The sequence below is a fragment of the Saccostrea echinata genome, unplaced genomic scaffold, assembly GCF_033153115.1.
Source record: "Saccostrea echinata isolate AGI-Se365-2 ecotype Australia unplaced genomic scaffold, CSIRO_AGI_Sech_v1 ptg000033l, whole genome shotgun sequence".
NCBI lineage: Eukaryota > Metazoa > Mollusca > Bivalvia > Ostreida > Ostreidae > Saccostrea > Saccostrea echinata.
Window position 1 is genome coordinate 9,953,517 of NW_026889782.1, and position 20,061 is coordinate 9,973,577.

The following is a 20,061-nucleotide window of genomic DNA, read 5'->3' on the forward strand; positions in this document are numbered from 1 at the left end:
AAAAAAATCCCCAGTGCGCTATACAGTGGAAACGGTCTAATCCGACACCTGTGCAATCCCTTTCACTTTGAATTCTGACCTTTATTAGTCCCCTACCGGTGAAACCGGAGGGGACTATAGGTTTCCTCGGAGTCTGTCCGTCCGTCTGTCTGTCTGTCTGTCTGTCTGTCCGTCGGTCCGTCTGTCCCTCTGTCTGTCTGTCAGTCTGTCCCACTTGGTTTTCCGCACTTTTTTTCTTAACGCTTACAGATATTGAGCTGATTTTTGGTATGTGAGTGTATATTGATAAGTTACAGATCAAGTTTGAATTTCGTTCCGCTTCATTGATTTTTGAGGGAATTACGGCCCTTTTAATTTTCAAGGGTTTTCCGCACCTTTTGTCTAAACGCTTGCAGATATTGAGTTGATTTTTGGTATGTAAGTGTATCTTGATGAGTTACAAATTAAGTTTATGCTACGTTCCGCTTCAATGATTTTTTTGACGGAATTACAACATTTTAAATTTTGATGGGAACCAGATTACACTTACCGGTAGGGGACTAGTATTGCTAATGCAATACTCTCAGAATGCTTGTTTTCATTAACATTTTTCTATTTTCCAAGTTTGACACTGTGCAATCCGACACCGTGTCTATTCCGACACAATTTTTTTTTCTCCCAATGTATGTCGGATTAGACAGGTTTCATTGTATTAAGATTTGAAGAGGAGAATAGCGTTAAACTTTGAGTGACTTACTTAATATGTACGTTTACAGCATTCTTTTAATCGGTGCTTAAATACTTACTGAATTTGAAACACTTATTATGTTTAGCACAATTAGTACAATACATACACTGAATATTTTCAGTGTATCTTTTCAAGATAAAACGATGTTTTTCATTGGTAGGGTAAATGTATGGAATCACCTTTACACGTTTTCATGTTTAACGGGCACCAGAATTTCCATTTTATTTATTTATTTATTTTTTATTTATTTATTTATTCATTTATTTATTTATTTTTTGTAATGCACTAAATAATTTTTATTTTGTTGTTGTATATCTTTTTGTGTGTGTGTTTGTTCGTTGTTTATTGGTTTTCCCTTTTTTTTCATAGTTTTTTTTGTTTGCCAATAAATAAGCTGTGTGTGTGGAGGGTGGGGGGTTATAGATGTTATTTATTTAATCTAATTATTATTCTCTTTTTTATTGATTTCTTCTTTTCCTTTTATTCTTTTTACAAATATGACCAAATACTGACCAAATATTTTTTTTCATATTTTAGAAAACAGTTACGTAGCACTACAAAAACCATGTGATCAGCAGAATTTTCTCTGTTCTACCCAATGTACCGTCCGCCATCTTGTCAACTCTAGAAATCAGACGGACTCGTGCGAGTTCTGTGACTGTACAGCTTCTGGTACGTCTTTGGAAACACTCCTCGTTTCTCAGTTTTAAATCAATTGTGAAAATCTTTTTTTTTCTACTAAAAAGTTCTTTGTCCAGTGGGTTTTCTATCTTGTCACTAAATTTCCTTACCATCTATGAAACACGATTACGTAAAAATAACGTTGTGAATTCTTATATTTCAGCCCGATTTGGCAGAAAACATAAAATATCCAGACGAGACACTACCTGTCCCTACCATTGTCCTCATTACTGTCATTATAGCCGGCAAAAGTCTTCTGGAACGTTTGGCCAACCTTTTGGACGCCGCAAAAGACAAAGTTTGGGATGCTACGGAGATTGCAGTCAATGCCCTTATAGTGAGAAAACTTTATTAGTTATTATTTTGTGTTAAATAAATAACATTTTGTACCTCTAATCATCTGATTTAGTTCTCGTACATGTAGAACTTTAAATTTTTGAGTTAGATTTATTTCTCTTGCTATTATTTTATGTGTTATTTTCATATTTTGAATCCGATGTTATAATTTTTCATTTTAATTAGAATTACAGAGAAAAATATTTAAAATAAATGTAGAAGAAGCAGAGAGAAATTTGTCAACTTCCCTTATTTGTGAAGAAATATACTATTATCACCTGCAAACGGGGTTTATTTCTCCCAGTTGATTCGATAAAAAAGAGCCTGTTCTACTTAGGAACAATTACTAAAACGAGACAGGCTACTAACGAATAAGTTGCTGTTATAAGGATATCAACAATTTCATTTAAAATCATTCAAATTCTATGGTCGATTTAATGACTGTTTGCAAATATAATTTAGCGTTACTTAGGTCGAATGTTGACTGACGTTTTTTATACAAATTGTTCGGCCATTATTTTACTGAATTGTCTACAGATTTTAGGTTTACACGATCATGACAAGAGGCTCAAGACGGGTGGGACCAATCGACAGGGATTGTTAAATCCTGCATGACACCTTATTCCACCTCAAGTGTTTTCTCTGCTCACTATATATTGTTAAATAGGACTTTTAAACATGCTTACTGTTCATTATCGTCACACTTCATCCAAAGTCTTTGTCACTGATTTAAGTGGTATTTTATTATTTTATCGTGATTTCGTTTGCTTAAATGGTAAAAACAGTGCGACATTAAACTCCACATACGAGTCTAAAAATTGATGCAAAATTGGTGTAAATCGTGAATTCAGTGTAAGTGTAATAAGATGGTAACTTAACAACCAAGCTTTATGATAAACCTGATGACTTCAACTTTTCAATTGTCAACTTCCCTTATTTAAGTCAAATGCTGACTGGCGTTTTTCATACTAATTGTTAGGCCATTATTTACACACTGAGTGAATTGGCTACGGATTTTTCCGTTTTCCTCAAACATAACAAGGAGCACACGGTGGGTGTGACCGCTCGGAAGGGGGATGCTCACTCCTCCATGGCACCTGATCCCAACTCTGATGTTTTGGAGGTCCGTGTTTTCTCTTCTCCTGATTTGTATTGTTTGAATGGACTTTTGAGCTTGAATAATGTTCGTTATATATGATATCTCCATATTTCATGTATATTATTGATTGTATAAACCTGTCTTCCAAGAGATAGGTCGACTCGAAATAATGAAAATTACGAAAAAATCAATTTCCAAACTTCTAAGATTACATTTTTCCAATCAAAGAAAAAAGGCCTAAGTGACGTATGATCTAGGAGACGATTCCGTAGCCCTCAAATTCTCTTACGTCATTCTTAAATTATGTTTTAACCATATAAGTTTGAAAGGAGATATCTTGACAAAGATTAAGTTTATAACATTTTTATTATAATATTGTAACTTGCACATGTTGCCAACAGATAATCCACCATTGGATGGAAGTTTACACACAACTGTTACAACAACTCCTTCGAAAATGCGTGAGTACATTTTTTAGCAAAAACATTCGTTTGAATCAAATACCCATAAATAAATAATGTGTTCATAAGAAAATAAGTTAATAAGTTAAAAATATTTACTGGGTGGAAAAATTACGAAGTGTTGTCGGCTGATAGGTACGAAATGGCTTTTATCCTTAATTAACTACAACACGAAATACCAGTTCATATTCTGCCACTTATTTCAATGACCTCGCCAACCCCACCCATCCATACCCAAAATTTAGTTTATCACTGCATTTATTCAATTCATTTATTAATATATATATTTTTTATTTGTGGATGATATCAACTGTTGCATACAGAAAAACTTAATTCGACATGGTTATGCTCGGATCCAGGATTTTTTTCCAGCTGAGGGGAGGGGGTGGGGGGTGGGGTGGGGGGGGGGTCCATCCCAGTCAAAAAAAAAATCTAACCCAAAAATTTCTTGACAAGCAAAAAAAAGGGGGAAATTCATTTTCCAAACGTGAAAAACACCTAATTAGTGGTGGTGATGGTGGGGTCAACGTTTTATAGAGTGGGTCCAAAGTCTTTTTTTTTTTTTTGCTTCAGTGTATACTTTTATAACTCTGCAAATTCCGGGGGGGGGGGATCCTGAACCCCCCACCCGACCCCCCCCCCCTCTAGATCCGCGCATGTGCTTTATTCAATACTTCCGGTAGAATTATACCATTGATATTGACATCTTGGAAGAATGATACGTAAACATATAAAATAGAAAAAAACAAAACAAATGAGGCCTGCAAATAAAGTTATCAAATGATAGAAACTGGGTAGAAAATGGTCAGTGAGATAAATAGAACGAATAATCCATATTAAAGTTTGTTTAGTTTTATCCAACTCTTTGATACGCATGGAATACATATGCTCGACTTACTTCACAAACTACTTCAAGTGGTTGAATAAAGCTAATATAAAACGTTATATACCTATACAGATATATCCTATATATATGAACATTTATTTCAGATATTCCAAAAATACATTTTGTGAGAAACTGCTTCCAGGAAAAATCTGAATTTGCCACTAAGAACTGTGTGAGAACTTCTGAGTTTTCTATATCTGGCAGACCGTGTCATGTTTGTCTGTTGTACAATACAGACGGACAATTAGGTAACATTCTCTTTATTTCCTATTTCAAGATGTATGGGGGGTTATTATTTTTTTTTTTTTTTGTAGTTATGAACTGATAACCAGCCTGAGACCACGTGACCCCGTCTTGGCCCCTCTTTATTTTCCTCATTGAGAAGCATCAAATTTGAATATTAGCCACGCCTTTTAGCATAAAATACACGGTTTGATAATTTACATTTCCAAATATATGTAATTAAGAACTATTCTCTGTAAACACTTAAACTTTGCCCATTATTACAGCTCGACACCAAAAAATATATCAAATAATTTTTTTTGTTATGTGTCTTGGTTGCCATTGTAACAGAAGGAGAAGTTTGAAAAATTGACATTATCAGCTACTTTGAATCTTTATTGCGCCTTAACAAAGATTTAGAAAATCAAACAAACCATTCTTACGAAAACATGACACCTTATTGCGATTTATGCCATAAAGAAAGTATTTAGAATATATCTCAAAATAAGTGGTAACCATGGGTACATTTAGAATACATTTTTAGTGCCGGAAAATGCTAAATATTCATTAATGATAGGTGTTAGGTGTTATACATGATCAAACTAAATCAACAACACAAGAAAAATAATTTACCTTAAGTAATTAGGTATTGGCAATATTATTCTAAAAATAACTTTCATGGTTGCCATGGTAACACTCTGTAGCCACACAAAATTAAATATGTTGCTATGTTTCGGTTAATCTGGTATCTTGAGAAAAAAAAACATGAAAATTAAGACTGGCAAATATATACGAGGGTCGTTCAAAAATTAACCGGACTTGTTGCACAGAAAAAAAATATAAGACGACATAATCGGGCAAAAAGTCACACATAATATAAAAGAATCTTTACTTATATGGTCATCAAACTTCCATTTCAAAATGCTGTAAATTGATATAAATTTTGGGTGATTTAACAGGACATATCATGCAGTCATGGTGCAGTAAAAATCTTCGATGTCACGGGTATTTTTTTTTTAAAATGTGAGCTTTCATTTTCTCAACATTTTCCCTCAGAGTTCGATCCTGGACAGTTTGGGTTACCTTATCCACTCGGCATAAACATCCATATATCATTTCTTGTCAAGCTTAAAATCTATAAAACTACTATAGCATATAATTCTTTTTTTGTTTTAAACCCTAAAACTGCCGATATTTCTGAAATATAGTGTGACGTTGGTCACTCTCAATCACGTTCCTAACAGTCCAGATAAAGTTTTCGTCGATGATCATCTTCCCGTCCCCTCCTGAATTGCCTTTTACTGAGGTCTAACCGTCTAAAATTCCACTTTGCTATTTGAAGACAAACGTCGAGAATACACGGGGTTTACTCAACTTTAATCAAGTATATTTTGGGTCTGTTGGCGTTTTCTCGAGCATTACACATAATTTGATAAAAGTGCGATGCTCCGTCAATTCACGAGACGTCATTTTTGCAGCTGTTTCCACAGGAATCGCATCGGAGAAAATCGCTATATTTCTGTTAGTACTTCAAATATTACGTCAGAAATTTAAAAACATAATAATAGGACAATAAAAAGATACCTTTGAGAAAATTGTCGGAAAAAAATCGTGAATTATAGAAAATAAATGAGTAAAAATTTCGGATTCCGCACGTTTGTTTTTCGAATTTTTTGTCGTGCTCCGTACGGCACCATCAGCGATATCAAAAAAAGCAATAATTTTAGGAGAAATTAATTAAAATCCAACAATTTTGCCAAAAAACTGATTGTAATCCTTAGGAAATATGTTTCTGTGAAATTACATTTAACTATTTGACGTCCGTAAGAGTACATAATAACTGAGTCCGCGTAAGTTTTGAATGGCCCTCGTACTGACCTTGTAACAGAGATAGCATAATTAAAAAATTAATTGTTACATTGCAGTGTTACCATGGAAACAACGTGTTTGATGTGATATTTTTGCTGTATTAGGGATTTAGTTATCTCTTAATCAAGAAACAGATTAATCTGACTCGCTTTGAATAGTACACTTATCTGACAGAACTAAAGTTGAATCTCGTTGATAAAGTTTGATAAAGAAAAATATATATGATCATGATGATGATAATATTATGGACAGTATTAGACCTTTGACTATTTTTGTCTTCTTTTTCACATATTTTTAATCCGTTCTCAGTACAAAAAAAAACAGTCTGTAAACGTCTTTTGATTGTAATTGGAGTGTTGTATCATTTCAGTGTACCATTTATTCAGTATAAGGATAAAAAAATTAAAAGAGAAAATATTTTTTCTCCATATCGTTTCACTCAAAGGAAAAATGGAGAAAGTAAAAACAGTATCTGTTTGGTCAAAAGGAGATTAAAAGTATAATTTAATAATTTTGTAAAATTTAATTTAATAAAAGCAAATTAAATGATAACATATCATTGATTAAAAAAAAGAGTCATTAGCACTTTATATATATTTAATGTATAACTGATCATTTCCTACTTTTGCTGTTATACACAGAAATAGATTCTGTCTTGTGTTTCAGTGTATTTAGAGCACTCGAGACATGGTAAGTATAAAATAATACTTATATCACAAGATTTAAAAAAAAAAGAAATATTTTTTATATTCCAATAGTTTTATTTTTGTAAACAACCTATTGAGAGGTTGAATGATTTTGTTGAATTTTTGCGAAGGATTTTATGTCAATAGTGAGTTACATTTATTATTACATATATTATTTTCAATTTTAGTGACAGCTGATAATTGTTTTACAAGCAATTACCAGGAAGTACTGGAACACATCTGTGTGCGTGTCTCGGAAGTACACACTAGCAATGACGTCTGTCTCATATGTCATTACAAAACTCACGAAAACGAAAGTAAGAATCTAAATTTTTGGTAGATCTAGCCAACAACAAAGTTTGAAAAGCTTAAGGGTTACGTTTTCGCTAACGTTTTCGTCTGTTTACTTGTAGTGAAAGAGTTATCTCTTGAAGGAATCTATCCAACAATAAAAAATGATTTGGTTGAAGTACTCCGACCGATCCGTGAAAAATTACCCCACCTGATATTTTTTAATTTCACATTTTTGGGGTTCCTTTTTCCCCAAGGAGATACAGATTGCCTTCATCTTCTTTAAAAGTTATGTTTATCAAATCTCAAAGATGTTTTTATTCCCCTACCGGTGAAACCGGAGGGGACTATAGGTTTCCTCTGAGTCTGTCCGTCCGTCTGTCTGTCTGTCTGTCTGTCTGTCTGTCCCACTTGGTTTTCCGCACTTTTTTCCTAAACGCTTGCAGATATTGAGCTGATTTTTGGTATGTAAGTGTATCTTGATGAGTTACAGATCAAGTTTGCATTTCGTTCCGCTTCATTGATTTTTGACGGAATTACGGCCTTTTCAATTTTTAGGGGTTTTCCGCAATTTTCTTCTAAACGCTTGTAGATATTGAGCTGATTTTTAGTATGTGGCTTTACCTTGATTAGTTATAGATCAAGTTTGCATTTCGTCCCGCTTCATTAATTTTTGACGGAATTATGGCATTTTCAATTCTTAACGGGAACGGAACTAGATTACACTTGCCGGTAGGGGACTAGTATTGCTAATGCAATACTCTCAGAATGCTTGTTAGTCCCCTACCGGTGAAACCGGAGGGGACTATAGGTTTCCTCGGAGTCTGTCCGTCCGTCTGTCCGTCCGTCTGTCTGTCTGTCTGTCCCTCTGTCTGTCTGTCTGTCTGTCCCTCTGTCTGTCTGTCAGTCTGTCCCATTTGGTTTTCCGCACTTTTTTCTTAAACGCTTGCAGATATTGAGCTGATTTTTGGTACGTGAGTGTATCTTGATGAGTTACAGATCAAGTTTGCATTTCGTTCCGCTTCATTGACTTTTGCCGGAATTACGGCCTTTTTAATTTTTAAGGGTTTTCCGCAATTTTCTTCTAAACGCTTGTAGATATTGAGCTATTTTTAGTATGTTGCTTTACCTTGATTAGTTATAGATCAAGTTTGCATTTCGTCCCGCTTCATTAATTTTTGACGGAATTATGGCATTTTCAATTCTTAACGGGAACCAGATTACACTTGCCGGTAGGGGACTAGTATTGCTAATGCAATACTCTCAGAATGCTTGTTTATATTGAAAGCTTTAACAGCAAAGAATATAAAATCTGTCTAGCCGTCCCCTGTAAACATTGTAACGAAAACCTCAATATATTTCTAAGTCTATGATTTTAATGACAATATTAATTTCAGTCTCTTACATATTAAAAAAAAAACTACCTACTTACCTTAAAAAAATGTGGGTCGGAGTACATCGAACATTTTTGTTTAATGATGACCTTACAGGAAGAAATGTTGATTAATTAATTACAATGAAATTACATGTTGAGAGAAGAGACACATTGATTAGTTGTATGTTAGACAAGGTACATGTAAATGATGCGGAATTTGTTTTGGAATACTAGTATGAAGACTGGATTACTCCATAACATGAATTATTCTACTTCATTCAAACACCTTCATAATGACTAACTGTATAATAAAAACAAAAACAACAACAACAACAACAAAGCGAAACAAAACACAACAAAAAAAATAAGTGCATAACAGAAGGCTATGAAATATATTTTTTAATCAAATTGACATCTCTTTAAAGAGAACAGATGATTGTAGTTGTCACGAAAGAAAGGATTGAACTTATCTACTCTGTCGACTCCGACACTGTTCATAATACAGTTAAATGTCATTTACAGTTGTAAATGCGCAGTTTTACAATATTTATTTCGTAACTAAATTACCGTATTGTTGATGATGCGTTAATGACTCTTTTATCATGATCTTTGAACACTTTATTTCAAATCAGACACGTATTTCTTACTTGCATTATATAACAGCCTAGAGTGATATTTCATTCCACCATGACTTTTTATTTTCTACCGACATTTTTAATATGACAGAAACTGATTAATCTGCCGTAATAAAACAAAAAAAGTATGTATATACATTCGCCAATCTGTTAAAACTCGAAATTCTGCAAAAATTCCCGAATTTGGAAACTGTAGGGCCGGCAGAAACATTAATTTTACCATCGGCAAAAAGGAATGTCTTGTTGGATATGTTTTCTTAAAAGATTTGCTATTCTCAATTTCAAACAAATTTCATTTTGACCGTGGAAAGTCTGCCACTTGATAAAATAGGGATGTTTGTATTGACTGATGTTAAAATTAAAGTAGTCCTTGGAATCAGAAGCCATTTCCGACTTCATTTTCAAACCAACTCCTGGTAATAACGAGGGTGGGGGAATAAAGTTTTATTTTGCATCTTGCATTAGTACTTGCTGTACAGTATACAACTATGTTCACAATACTATTCTTGATTTTCTATTGTAGTAATTATTTTACCGCGATTTAAACTACAAACAGTACTACAACAAAACCATATATCAATTCAACAAACTGGGACACTTAATACTCACAAAGCTACAACATCTAAGCCGTATATGGAAACATCGACAAGGTCTATTCCAGACATGACAACAAAATCTCTTACAACAAATGAACGTACAACACATAAAACAACAACTGGATCAATAATACAGAAACCTACAACAGTTGTTACAACTCGCAGCAACACACCAGGAACAACAGCAACAACAACTAGTTCAAGCACAATAACAACATCCACAACCTCAACGCCTAGCACAACAACAACAGTAAGGAGTACGACGGTAGCGCCACCTATGTGTCATACTTGTAGTAACGTGACGTGTTCGTCGGCAGATCTACAGGAGTGTAATACTGGATCAGAATATTGCATGAATACGTTGAAACAACACAGTGACGGAAGCAGAACAATTACTCGCGGGTAATATATTTATCATTTTGTACATGAGACGACGTAAATACAAAACAGATAATGATAATATAACTGCACTGGGAAGCAAATTTTTGCATTGGAACATTTTAGATTGTTTCAGCTACAAAGAATCTGTTCTTTTTAAGTTACAACAAGATGATATATTAAATATACATGACGTACGAAGTTGATCCAAAAGTAACTGCTATAAAAATTTTAATAATCGAAAGTTTTCATCAAAACTTTATACACTAATATCTCTGTACATTTTGACCTTTGCCCTAAAATTTCATTTAGATATATGCAATACCTTTTAAAAAAATATCAAAGAAAAACACAACATTGGGTCTCGTCCATCGCCGCACGGCAAGAATTTATCGACGTCGTTATATGATGTTTCGCTTCGACCCTCATTTTACATCTGATAATACATAAAATTTACGCAAAAATGAATGAATTTAGAAATAAACTTTGGACAAAATTAAAATAATTTAGTAATACAACTCAAAAGAACTGAAAATGGCGAAAAATAACGTCGACGTCATAACGACGTCAGTAGCATTCTTGACATGCGACGATAGACAAAACGTAACGTTGTTTTTATCTTGATATTTTAAAAAAGTATTTTATTCAATCGAAAGGAATTTTCAGGCAAAAATCAAAATAGGTAGCGGTATTGGTTATGTCAAATTTTGTTGATAACATTTGATTATTAAAGATTTTTCTATCAGTTGAGACAATTACTTTTGGATCAACCCTCGTAAATATACATGTACATGTGGAGCAGCTCATGTTAAACATTTCTTTTTTTTAACAAAATGAATCACTTGAAATCGTCTGATTGTTTGTTTTAAACTAGTTTTAAATTGAAGAGCCTTTTTTATACAGTTGTGTTTCGGAGAATGAGTGCTACAACAAATGGTGGATTGTCTCCGCTGATAACCCGTCCTGTCTATCAAAGGTGAACACGCCCACTGGAAGGCCAGGTGCACCAATCGAATGCAACTTCTGTTGTAAGGGGGCGGGGTGTAATCAGTTGATGAGAATTCCCGACAGCTTGTTGTACACTGGGGAAGACCATCCTTCTAATGCAATGGGCGGGATTATTCAAATTGGTTAAAAACAAATGCCATTATCTATTAAGATAATGATGGTTTGATAAATGGCAATTCTTTTTCAAGTTTATAATGAACTTGATTTCTTATTACATGAAAAAAATGTTCTGCAATCCTTCTTTAAATTATTTTTGAAAATTACAGGTATGTACATGTATGGACAATATTAAGACTAGGAAAGTGTTTATAGTATCTTTAAAAGGAATGTAATCATCATTTATCATTGTAAATTTTATAGCCATTACGACAATGAACATCTGACCGAAGTATTCTGTCAAATGATGTTCAAATAAAACAAAATAACCAAACATCTTATAGTATCACTTTTTATTTCATATTATACAAATTTACAGTTGCTAACGTGGTTTGATATTGTCAATTATGACCAAGGAAAATCATAGATATATATTGTGAAGACTATGAAATAAATATTGATTTCAACAGGTCTGCATACCTTTAGGTAGCGGATAGGCTCAGCTCAGTTTTGTATAAAACATACACTTTTTCATCTTCTATCTTGACCTCATGCACTTCTTGCTGTCAACACAATAAACAGCTAATTAAAAGGTTATTATAACAACTTCTTTAAAATTAAATGTTAAGGGTCCATGAACTTTTGAATATTTTTGATATTCAAACATTACAAAAGTTTACGCTGTTTTTATTAATTATTTCAAAGTATTAATTAATCTCCGTTTTTGTGGTAATTTATTTTTTAAAATGATTTTTGGAGAAGGGCCACGAAAAAAGAAAGGAGAAAACTACCAAGGATATAGTAATATTTTCTTTACTAATTTTGATTCAAATATCTATTCCTTCTTTTTCGTCTTCCGTACATGTAAATCTGCCGTACTTTAATCTGAGAGGTGAACAGTTTTGAAATCGGTTTTAAGCTGTTAACATGTAACCGCCATATAAAATCTAGCAATTCTATAATCTGCATTAAACATTGACTACTTCATGTACTTAGCATTTTTGAAGCATATGTAAACATGAACTAAAATACATGAGCGAAAAATATAAAGCATAATGAAAGATTCATAATGAATTAATATCAAAACGTTCTTGTAACAGAACTCCAGCATTACGGTGTATTACACAAGTGCTTTGGTACATTATGCTTCATAAGAATGATAGTAGAAAGGAACGGAGTAATTCATATAATACTGAGGTTTTATTTTTACCGGTATTTCTTTTTCTTCCTTTAAAACAATTTCATTTGTGATAGAGATATATCGCCAATGATTAATTGCAAATGAATCAATAGGTAAAAGATAAACTTACCTTAAGTCCTATTTCATTAGTGCCATCCTTGATATCAAACATATATCCATGCCATGGGCACATCACGTGACATCTTCCTTTGTAATCTTCGATTTCCCCACTGAATAGTGGACCCCCTATGAACAATGACATTTTTACATTACAGAACGTAAAGTACTATAGTATACTTTTATACTTTCATAATATTTGGATGTACTTCACCTTCTAGATCTTACAAAAGTCCAAATCTTTGATACAGGAATAAGAAATATCAACGTCAGAGGAATAAATTAAAGAAAGGATATGAAAAGATGCATTTATCGTACTAGCCATTTTAATATAACAGATGCATAAATTGAGATATTGGCATACTGTGGTAAAACAGAATACCGAACCAATATTAATGTCTTTTAAAAGTACAAAGTGGTCTTACTTATTCAGTGCAATCAAAAACAAGTCTTTGTATCTTACAAAGGCTAATAGAAACAAACTTTTACAAGCTTTTATCTTAAAAATACCTTTGTCTCAAACATCGAAAGTTTCAAATGAATTCAATTGAACGTATGTGAATTTGTTAGGATTGGTTAAGTGGCACTCCTTTTCTTTCTTCCCTCCCCCGTTTTTTTTTTTTTTTTTTTTTTTTTTTTTTTATACCTTCCGCTTCATATCTTCCCCTCCCAACCCTTACTTTAACTTGAACTATGACCCCAGTGGCGGATTGAAGGTGGTGCTACGGGCGCCTTCCTAAAATTTGGCCAATTTCTCTTTTCCCTTAAATATGGCATAGTAAGTAGATACTGCACTGGAAACTATTTTAAACTAAATTTTTACATTTGAAAATATACATAACATTAAATTATGCACCCCCTACCCTTGGAGATGTATACGTAGCACACTGGGTGATGTTTAGATAATTTGTAATTTTAATTAATGTTGGAATAAATGAAAATTTATTTACTCTAAAATATATTTCTATTTTTGGATTCTATTTCAGTAAAGATATGACATCTAAATTAATTTTTTACGCATTTCCAAGTTCATTGTAATTCTAATTAAACCAAACACTTTAATTAAATGATACCTCACCTAAATGTGAACACCAAGCTTCCATGGCGTAAAACTTTCCCTCGTGATAAAAAAGCGCCAAATCGTAAACCTTTCCACTGGCAGAATACAATCTCTGGCATTTCTTTTTGTTCAGTTCTTCCACTGTCCCCAAATATCTCCATTCTTTCCCAGAATCGCCCATTTCAAACGTCCGTCTGCATCAGGTGAAGATGTCGACGTCAGATCAATGCGCGTAAATCAAGGATCTTGATGTCTTCGGAAGAGGTTGTTAATTGCTTTGCGGATCAATACGGATAAATGTTTTCGCTCATCAGAGTTATTGATTACAGGTTCCAGAGTTCCAGATTATCTAGTAGATTGCTGTGTGATGAACTGAAATGAACCTGGAAATCTTACCTGGAGACAGTCGGAACTCCTCGGATATATCCTGTACACTCGATAGTGCGAGATATCCGAGGAGTTCAATTTAACGTACATGTAGATAAACGAAATTGTGAAACGTAAATTGAAAGGTTTGTTCCTGCATAACATGCATAATTGAGCGTCATTTGTTAATAAAGTGTTTATAAAAGCGAAAAAAGGGTTGTCACAGTTAAAGAAAATGCATACTTATACAAGTAAAATTGATGCAAAGCATCAAATTTATCGACTGCAAACAAAATTAAACATTTTTCATAAAAAGTTCTTTTTCTTCAAAGGTAAAAAAAAATCAAGATATTTTTTTTAAAAATGCAGCAAATGGCGTGTGCTTTCAGTGCATTTGTTAATAAAATCGATTCATCACTTGCCATGAATCTTTGTCACGTGAAGAGGCGGTGAGGTGCAACACACAAAAATGCTAAAAGAAATATCCTTGCTTCATTGGCAGCTGTAGCATATTCAAAGCACTTTTACTTGGTCAGCTTATTTTTATTCATCACTTTTTGTATCCGGAAAATGTGTCGATTTGAGTTCACACCTTACACATTCCAAAGTTGGGGAGTACCTATTGTAAAACTCTTTCGTTTAGTCGTAAATAACTGATGAGAAAATGAAATTAAAATTGACAGATGTAGCAGCAGTTTAAACAAAATTTAGGACAGGTTTTTGAAAATACTTTTCTCATAATTTTTATACATTTTATCAATAACAATCATTGCTTATTTCCCAATATGCACTTTCTATCACAACCACTAATAGATAATTGGAATAACTGGTCATGACCAAAACTTTTTTCTGTAAACATATATGGGCAAACATAAAACATTCATTCAAAAAATACAAATGTAGTGTTTTGGCCTGCTTCATTTTTACCTTTCCTTTCTTATTATATGTTCCGAATAACTGGTACAATAATACATTTAGTAATATTTCAAGATATTATTTTATTCAATTATTATTTATTTATTATTTCATTCATTCATTTCTTCATTGCGGTAATGGTTTTTGTACAAAACACAGGATATTTACCTGATGCTCTGTTTTCTTCGTAAACGAAATTGAGTACTAAAAGATTAGATTTTTTTTAACCAAAATGTGAGTAAAAATAGCTGATCTATTCTAATGTTCTGATTGGTCATTGAAAAAAAAAAGATAAAAAGATTTTTTTTAATGTAATATATCTTTCCTGATTAAATTTGAGAAGGTATAAATTACTTCCTGAATACATGTATACATTAATACATGGTCCTTAGACCTCTATATAGAGAGATCACGATCAGGATTTTAATAGACTTTTTTCGTCTAGCCCTTGTAAATAGTTGGATATGGAAGGTAAGCACTCTCAGACATAAATTTATTTGGACGAAAATAATGACCACGACAAATAAGTACATGGGAATGTCACCTAGACTAAACACAATAATCTAATTAACAACCATTACAACCGAAGGCCCCCAACTCGGTAATTTTGTGTGCGAAGAAATGTCGTGTTCTGAACATACGTGTCCATTTGTTCACATCTCGAAAGGATAAATATATGAACCATAGTTTTGGAGCGTTTCATGAAAAGATTTTACTTTAATTTTATTCTTGGGAGCCAGAAGGAAAGCGAAAATACATTTAGATCTGTGCTAGTGTGTAGTTTCTTTTACGGAATATTACAATGAATTTCGGACATCAGTTTCACAGAAACAAAAACTGTGCTTAGTGTTGTGGTTAATACATAATTATGAATTTGTTAATGTTCCTCACTCACATACTGTTTTTCCTCGTTGACCTTCACCTTGTGAAAGGTCGAGGTCATCTGATTGACCCCCCTATGAGGTCAAGCTTGTGGAGATATTACCCTTGGAATCAGATGGGTGTCCCTAAAAATGTGGACGACACAGGACTGAACTGCGGGGGATTCTGGGTAAGTTTGCAAAAAATGCAGAGATTTATGGTATGTTAAAAAACAATTACATATTCTAGTCTGTATCATCCAGACGTTTGCGTTTACCTCCACAAACGCAAACGACTGGATGATACAGACTATTACATACTCCGCACCTTAAGTACATGTATAATTCTTACTTAAACGAAATATTTATTCTAAAAATGATTATCTAATAAGGAAAATTCAAGTTATATTAATTTTTCTTCCAATTTTAATCTAGAACAGTAATATGTAGTACAGGTGATGATTACTAGACATGTATTTATTACCGTCTTCCTTGGAAGACGGAATACAGAGTTGAAGTATTTTACAGTCTTCGGACTATGCACTTCCTCTCTTTTGTGATTGGTAGAAATTGCATGATGAAAAAATTTTCAATTATTTCATTGGTTGAAATGCTGTTCAATGCAAGGGAGATAATTTTCTGATGATCTAATTTTCGTACGACTTAACAATTTTTGTTTCTTAACAATTTGGCAGTAATTATTTCGATATAACATGCTAGTTTTTTTTTTAAAGCAATTACCAAAAAAAACAAGATGTGTTTGTGAAACACTATGCCCCCGTATGGCAGCTTATGTCGAAGGTTAAAGTTTCTCAAATGCAAGTCAAAATTCAGGCCAAAAGATAAAAAATGTTGATACCCAAAGAAAGATCTTGTCTCGAGGAAAACACCTGTGAAATTTGAAAGACCTAGATACAACTGTTCAAAAGTTATGGTGAAGGTTAAAGTTTTTTAAATAAAAGTCAAACGTCAAGGTCAAGGTCAAAGTGGTTGGTATCCAAAGGAAGATCTCGTCACAAGGATTACATATGTGAAGTATGAAAGCCCTAGCACCAACCATTCAAAAGTTATGGCCAAGGTTAAAGTTTTTCAAAAGTAGGTCAAACTCCTAGGTCAAGGTCAAAGGGTCAAAGTGGTTGGTATCCAAAGGAAGGTCTTGTCACAAGGATTACATATGTGAAGTATGAAAGCCCTAGTATCAACCATTCAAAAGTTATGGCCAAGGTTAAAGTTTTTCAAAAGTAGGTCAAACTCCTAGGTCAAGGTCAAAAGGTCAAAGTCGTTGGTATTCAAAGGAAAGTCTTGTCATAAGAATTACATATGTGAAGTATGAAAGCCCTAGCTCTAACCATTCAAAAGTTATGGCCAAGGTTAAAGTTTGTCAAAAGTAGGTCAAACTCCTAGGTCAGGGTCAAAAGGGTCAAAGTGGTTGATATCCAGAGGAAGGTCTTGTCACAAGGAATACACATGTGAAGTTTGAAACCCTAAGCACCAACTGTTTAAAAGTTAAGGCCAAGGTTAAAGTTTTTCAAAAGTAGGTCAAAGTCCAAGGTCAAGGTCAAAAGGTCAAAGTAGTTGGTATCCAAAAGAAGGCCTTGTCACAAAGAATACACATGTGAAGTTTGAAACCCCAAGCTCCAACTGTTCAGAAGATATGGCCAAGGTTTAAGTCTCATAAAATTTTGCAAAAGTGGGTCAAACTCCAAGGTCAAGGTCAAAAGGTCAAATATGATGGTACCCAAAGAAAGGTCTTGTCACAAGGAATACACATGTGAAATATGAAAGTCATAGCTCCAACCAATCAAAAGTTATGGGCAAGGTTAAAGTTGACAACAGACAGACAGACAAACAGACAAACAGACAGACAAACAGACAAACAGACAGACAGGACAAAAACAATATACCCCCGGGATCTTTCGATCCGGGGGCATAAAAAAATTCTATATTTTCATTCTTAACAGAATTGATCTTTATTGCATGCAAGCTTTACAGCTTGTATGCATCTTTTTCCCTTTGTTTTTCACTGTCTTTCTAATCTCGGCAGCACTCGGCAACACCTCGGCCGATTCATACCTCATCTACATATCTCAAAGGGGATGGAATCAGCCGAGGTTTGCCGAATGATATGAACGGAAGCAGAGTCGAAGTTTACGGAGACAGTCGAACATCTGTTAACTTTTCACTTGGTAGGGTTTATGTCAGAAAAAAAATTATGAAGAAATAGAAAGCCATGTAATTTTCAAGAATTATACGGCCTGATACGTTTAGTTCGGTTTACTGTTTAAGGTTGTTGCTAAAGACGGTAAGCTTTTTGAAAAAGCTCTACTTGTTAATTGTTTACCTCAAGGGCATGTTTCTGTTTTTTCCTGCGAATACATTATTGTCGTGTATTGGGCTTTTGATAAAGGTATATATTGATGTTAAGCTGACACAAACAGCATATAGCATGTATAACGTTTTGGATAATTCCGATGTCTGTTGTCGTATTTATAAACACTAGATAAGGCCGTCTTTAAATTAATGTTTGCTTGCCCTCTCCCGACACAGGGTAAAAGAAATTGGGTCGCTATAGGTAGGTGGGAAAATCGTTTTTTTTCTCAGATAATTTCAACATATGTGTTGACGAATGGGAAAATTCAGGAATAAAACGAAAAAAAAATGTCTTAATTCCTGGAGGTTGAAAAAAGTTTTTAGTCGGGCCTTTTTGAGTCAGTCGGTCGGGAGAGGGCAACCAAACATTTTTTGAAGTTGGCCTAAGGAAGCATTGTTACATGTGTAACTGTCTATTTCACCAACAAACCTCGGGTAAAGAGATCCACCTGTAAGGCCAATTTTTTTTTGCATTTTATTCATTTATTAATGACAATTATTTCAAAGTGATTGATATATATTTTTACGCTCTCATTCGTGGTAAATTTCATAGTCATATGGATAAAAATAGAGTTATATACCAAATGAAAATGTCAACTGTAAGACTGTGATAATTATCATTCTTTATATCCTTTCTAACCAAAAGCAAATTGGAATATTTGAAAAATACACATTTAATTTGATTCCAAACAATGTACAGTAAAACCCGCTTATACATGTAACGAAGTGCCAGGGATGGATTACACATGTATTTGGTTTCTTTACAGTGTATAAGCGTAATTCGTTATATTCATCAAGTTTACATTATATTTTTTAAGTCATGGGGAATGAAAATCACTTCGGTGTAAGCGTAAATTCATTATAAACTAGTGTGTTTGCTATAGGCGTGTTTTACTGCATTCCGTATCTGCTAAAAGATGGATTATTAAATAATTATTCATTTATGAACGCTCTGTATTAACAGTATGATAATGTTTGGACCTTTTTTTCAGGTAATTTTTTTTTTTATATAAAAGGATGCATATAATATTTAAATAATTTTTTGAATCTCCTAGCGACTGCATGAAATAAACAACGGAAGTTGCGGATTGTGTGGAGATTCCTATGACGAAAAACGCCAAAACGAAGCTGGAGGGCTTTACGCTAATGGATATATTGTACGGAAATATTATCAAGACGACGAGTTTCTGAACGTTACTGTAGATGTGTTAACGAATATTGGGGGATATTTTGAATTTCATCTCTGTTCTAACAACAACGTTTCAGAGCCAATAACCCAGGAATGCCTAGATAAATACCCATTAACGATTGAGGGATACGGAACTAGATATGTTCCGAATGCTGCTGTGGAACACAACTTGTTTCTCAAGATACCGAATGGAGTCACGTGCTCGCAATGTGTTCTTCAATGGAAATGGGTTGGCGGTACTTGTTTTTCCAATTCCTTAATAGCTTTACATTTTTAAAAAGTATAAATAAAGATGTGGTGTATATTTGTTTTTGCTTTTTCTTCCACAAAGAGTTCAAAGAATTGTGCAATATCCTAGTTGTTTTTCCAATACTTAATTATCAGTTTCAAGGTGCAAGTATCCGATCGTGATTTCTTTACATTTGATTGTTTTTGGATTTTTTATTTTATTAATGAATGAATGAATTAATTAATTAGTTAATTCTTATTTTTTTTTAAAATAACTTAAAGTTCATTAACCTCTGATAAGATTACTCTACCTGAGACTGATGATAATTATTCCTTTAAAAAGAAAAAGACAGGTTACAGAATTTGTGTTTTATTCACTTACGATTTAAATTACTTTTAAAAGAAAATTATCAATAAATCAAAATTTCAT

At 33.4% G+C, this 20,061-nt stretch overlaps 2 protein-coding genes across 2 annotated transcripts in view; one reads left to right on the top strand and one right to left on the bottom strand.

Annotated features, from left to right (window-relative positions):
* Positions 1-11,377, top strand: part of LOC133198097 (uncharacterized) — a 23,207-nt gene extending 11,830 nt beyond the window's left edge. The window contains exons 8-11 of the mRNA XM_061334242.1: positions 1,265-1,399; positions 1,572-1,745; positions 9,792-10,266; positions 11,146-11,377. Coding sequence (XP_061190226.1) covers positions 1,265-1,399; positions 1,572-1,745; positions 9,792-10,266; positions 11,146-11,377 — 1,016 coding nt within the window. The remainder of the gene's footprint in view (positions 1-1,264; positions 1,400-1,571; positions 1,746-9,791; positions 10,267-11,145) is intronic.
* Positions 11,378-11,730: 353 nt separating this feature from the next.
* LOC133198098 (Rieske domain-containing protein-like) lies at positions 11,731-13,884 on the bottom strand. Its single transcript, XM_061334244.1, has 3 exons — positions 13,722-13,884; positions 12,657-12,772; positions 11,731-11,909 (listed from the first exon to the last, which is right to left on the bottom strand). The coding sequence occupies exons 1-3, from the start codon at positions 13,882-13,884 to the stop codon at positions 11,829-11,831; spliced, it is 360 nt and encodes a 119-aa protein (XP_061190228.1). The 3' UTR covers positions 11,731-11,828.
* Between the last annotated feature and the right edge of the window lie 6,177 nt (positions 13,885-20,061).

Excerpts from the sequence above, each read along its gene's own strand:
- LOC133198098 (XM_061334244.1), bottom strand. The coding sequence starts at position 13,884 with ATGGGCGATTCTGGGAAAGAATGGAGATATTTGGGGACAGTGGAAGAA. Across the intron at positions 12,773-13,721 it reads AGCTTGGTGTTCACATTTAG|GGGGTCCACTATTCAGTGGG; the intron begins GTGAGGTATCAT and ends CATTGTTCATAG. Across the intron at positions 11,910-12,656 it reads CTAATGAAATAGGACTTAAG|CAAGAAGTGCATGAGGTCAA; the intron begins GTAAGTTTATCT and ends TTGTGTTGACAG.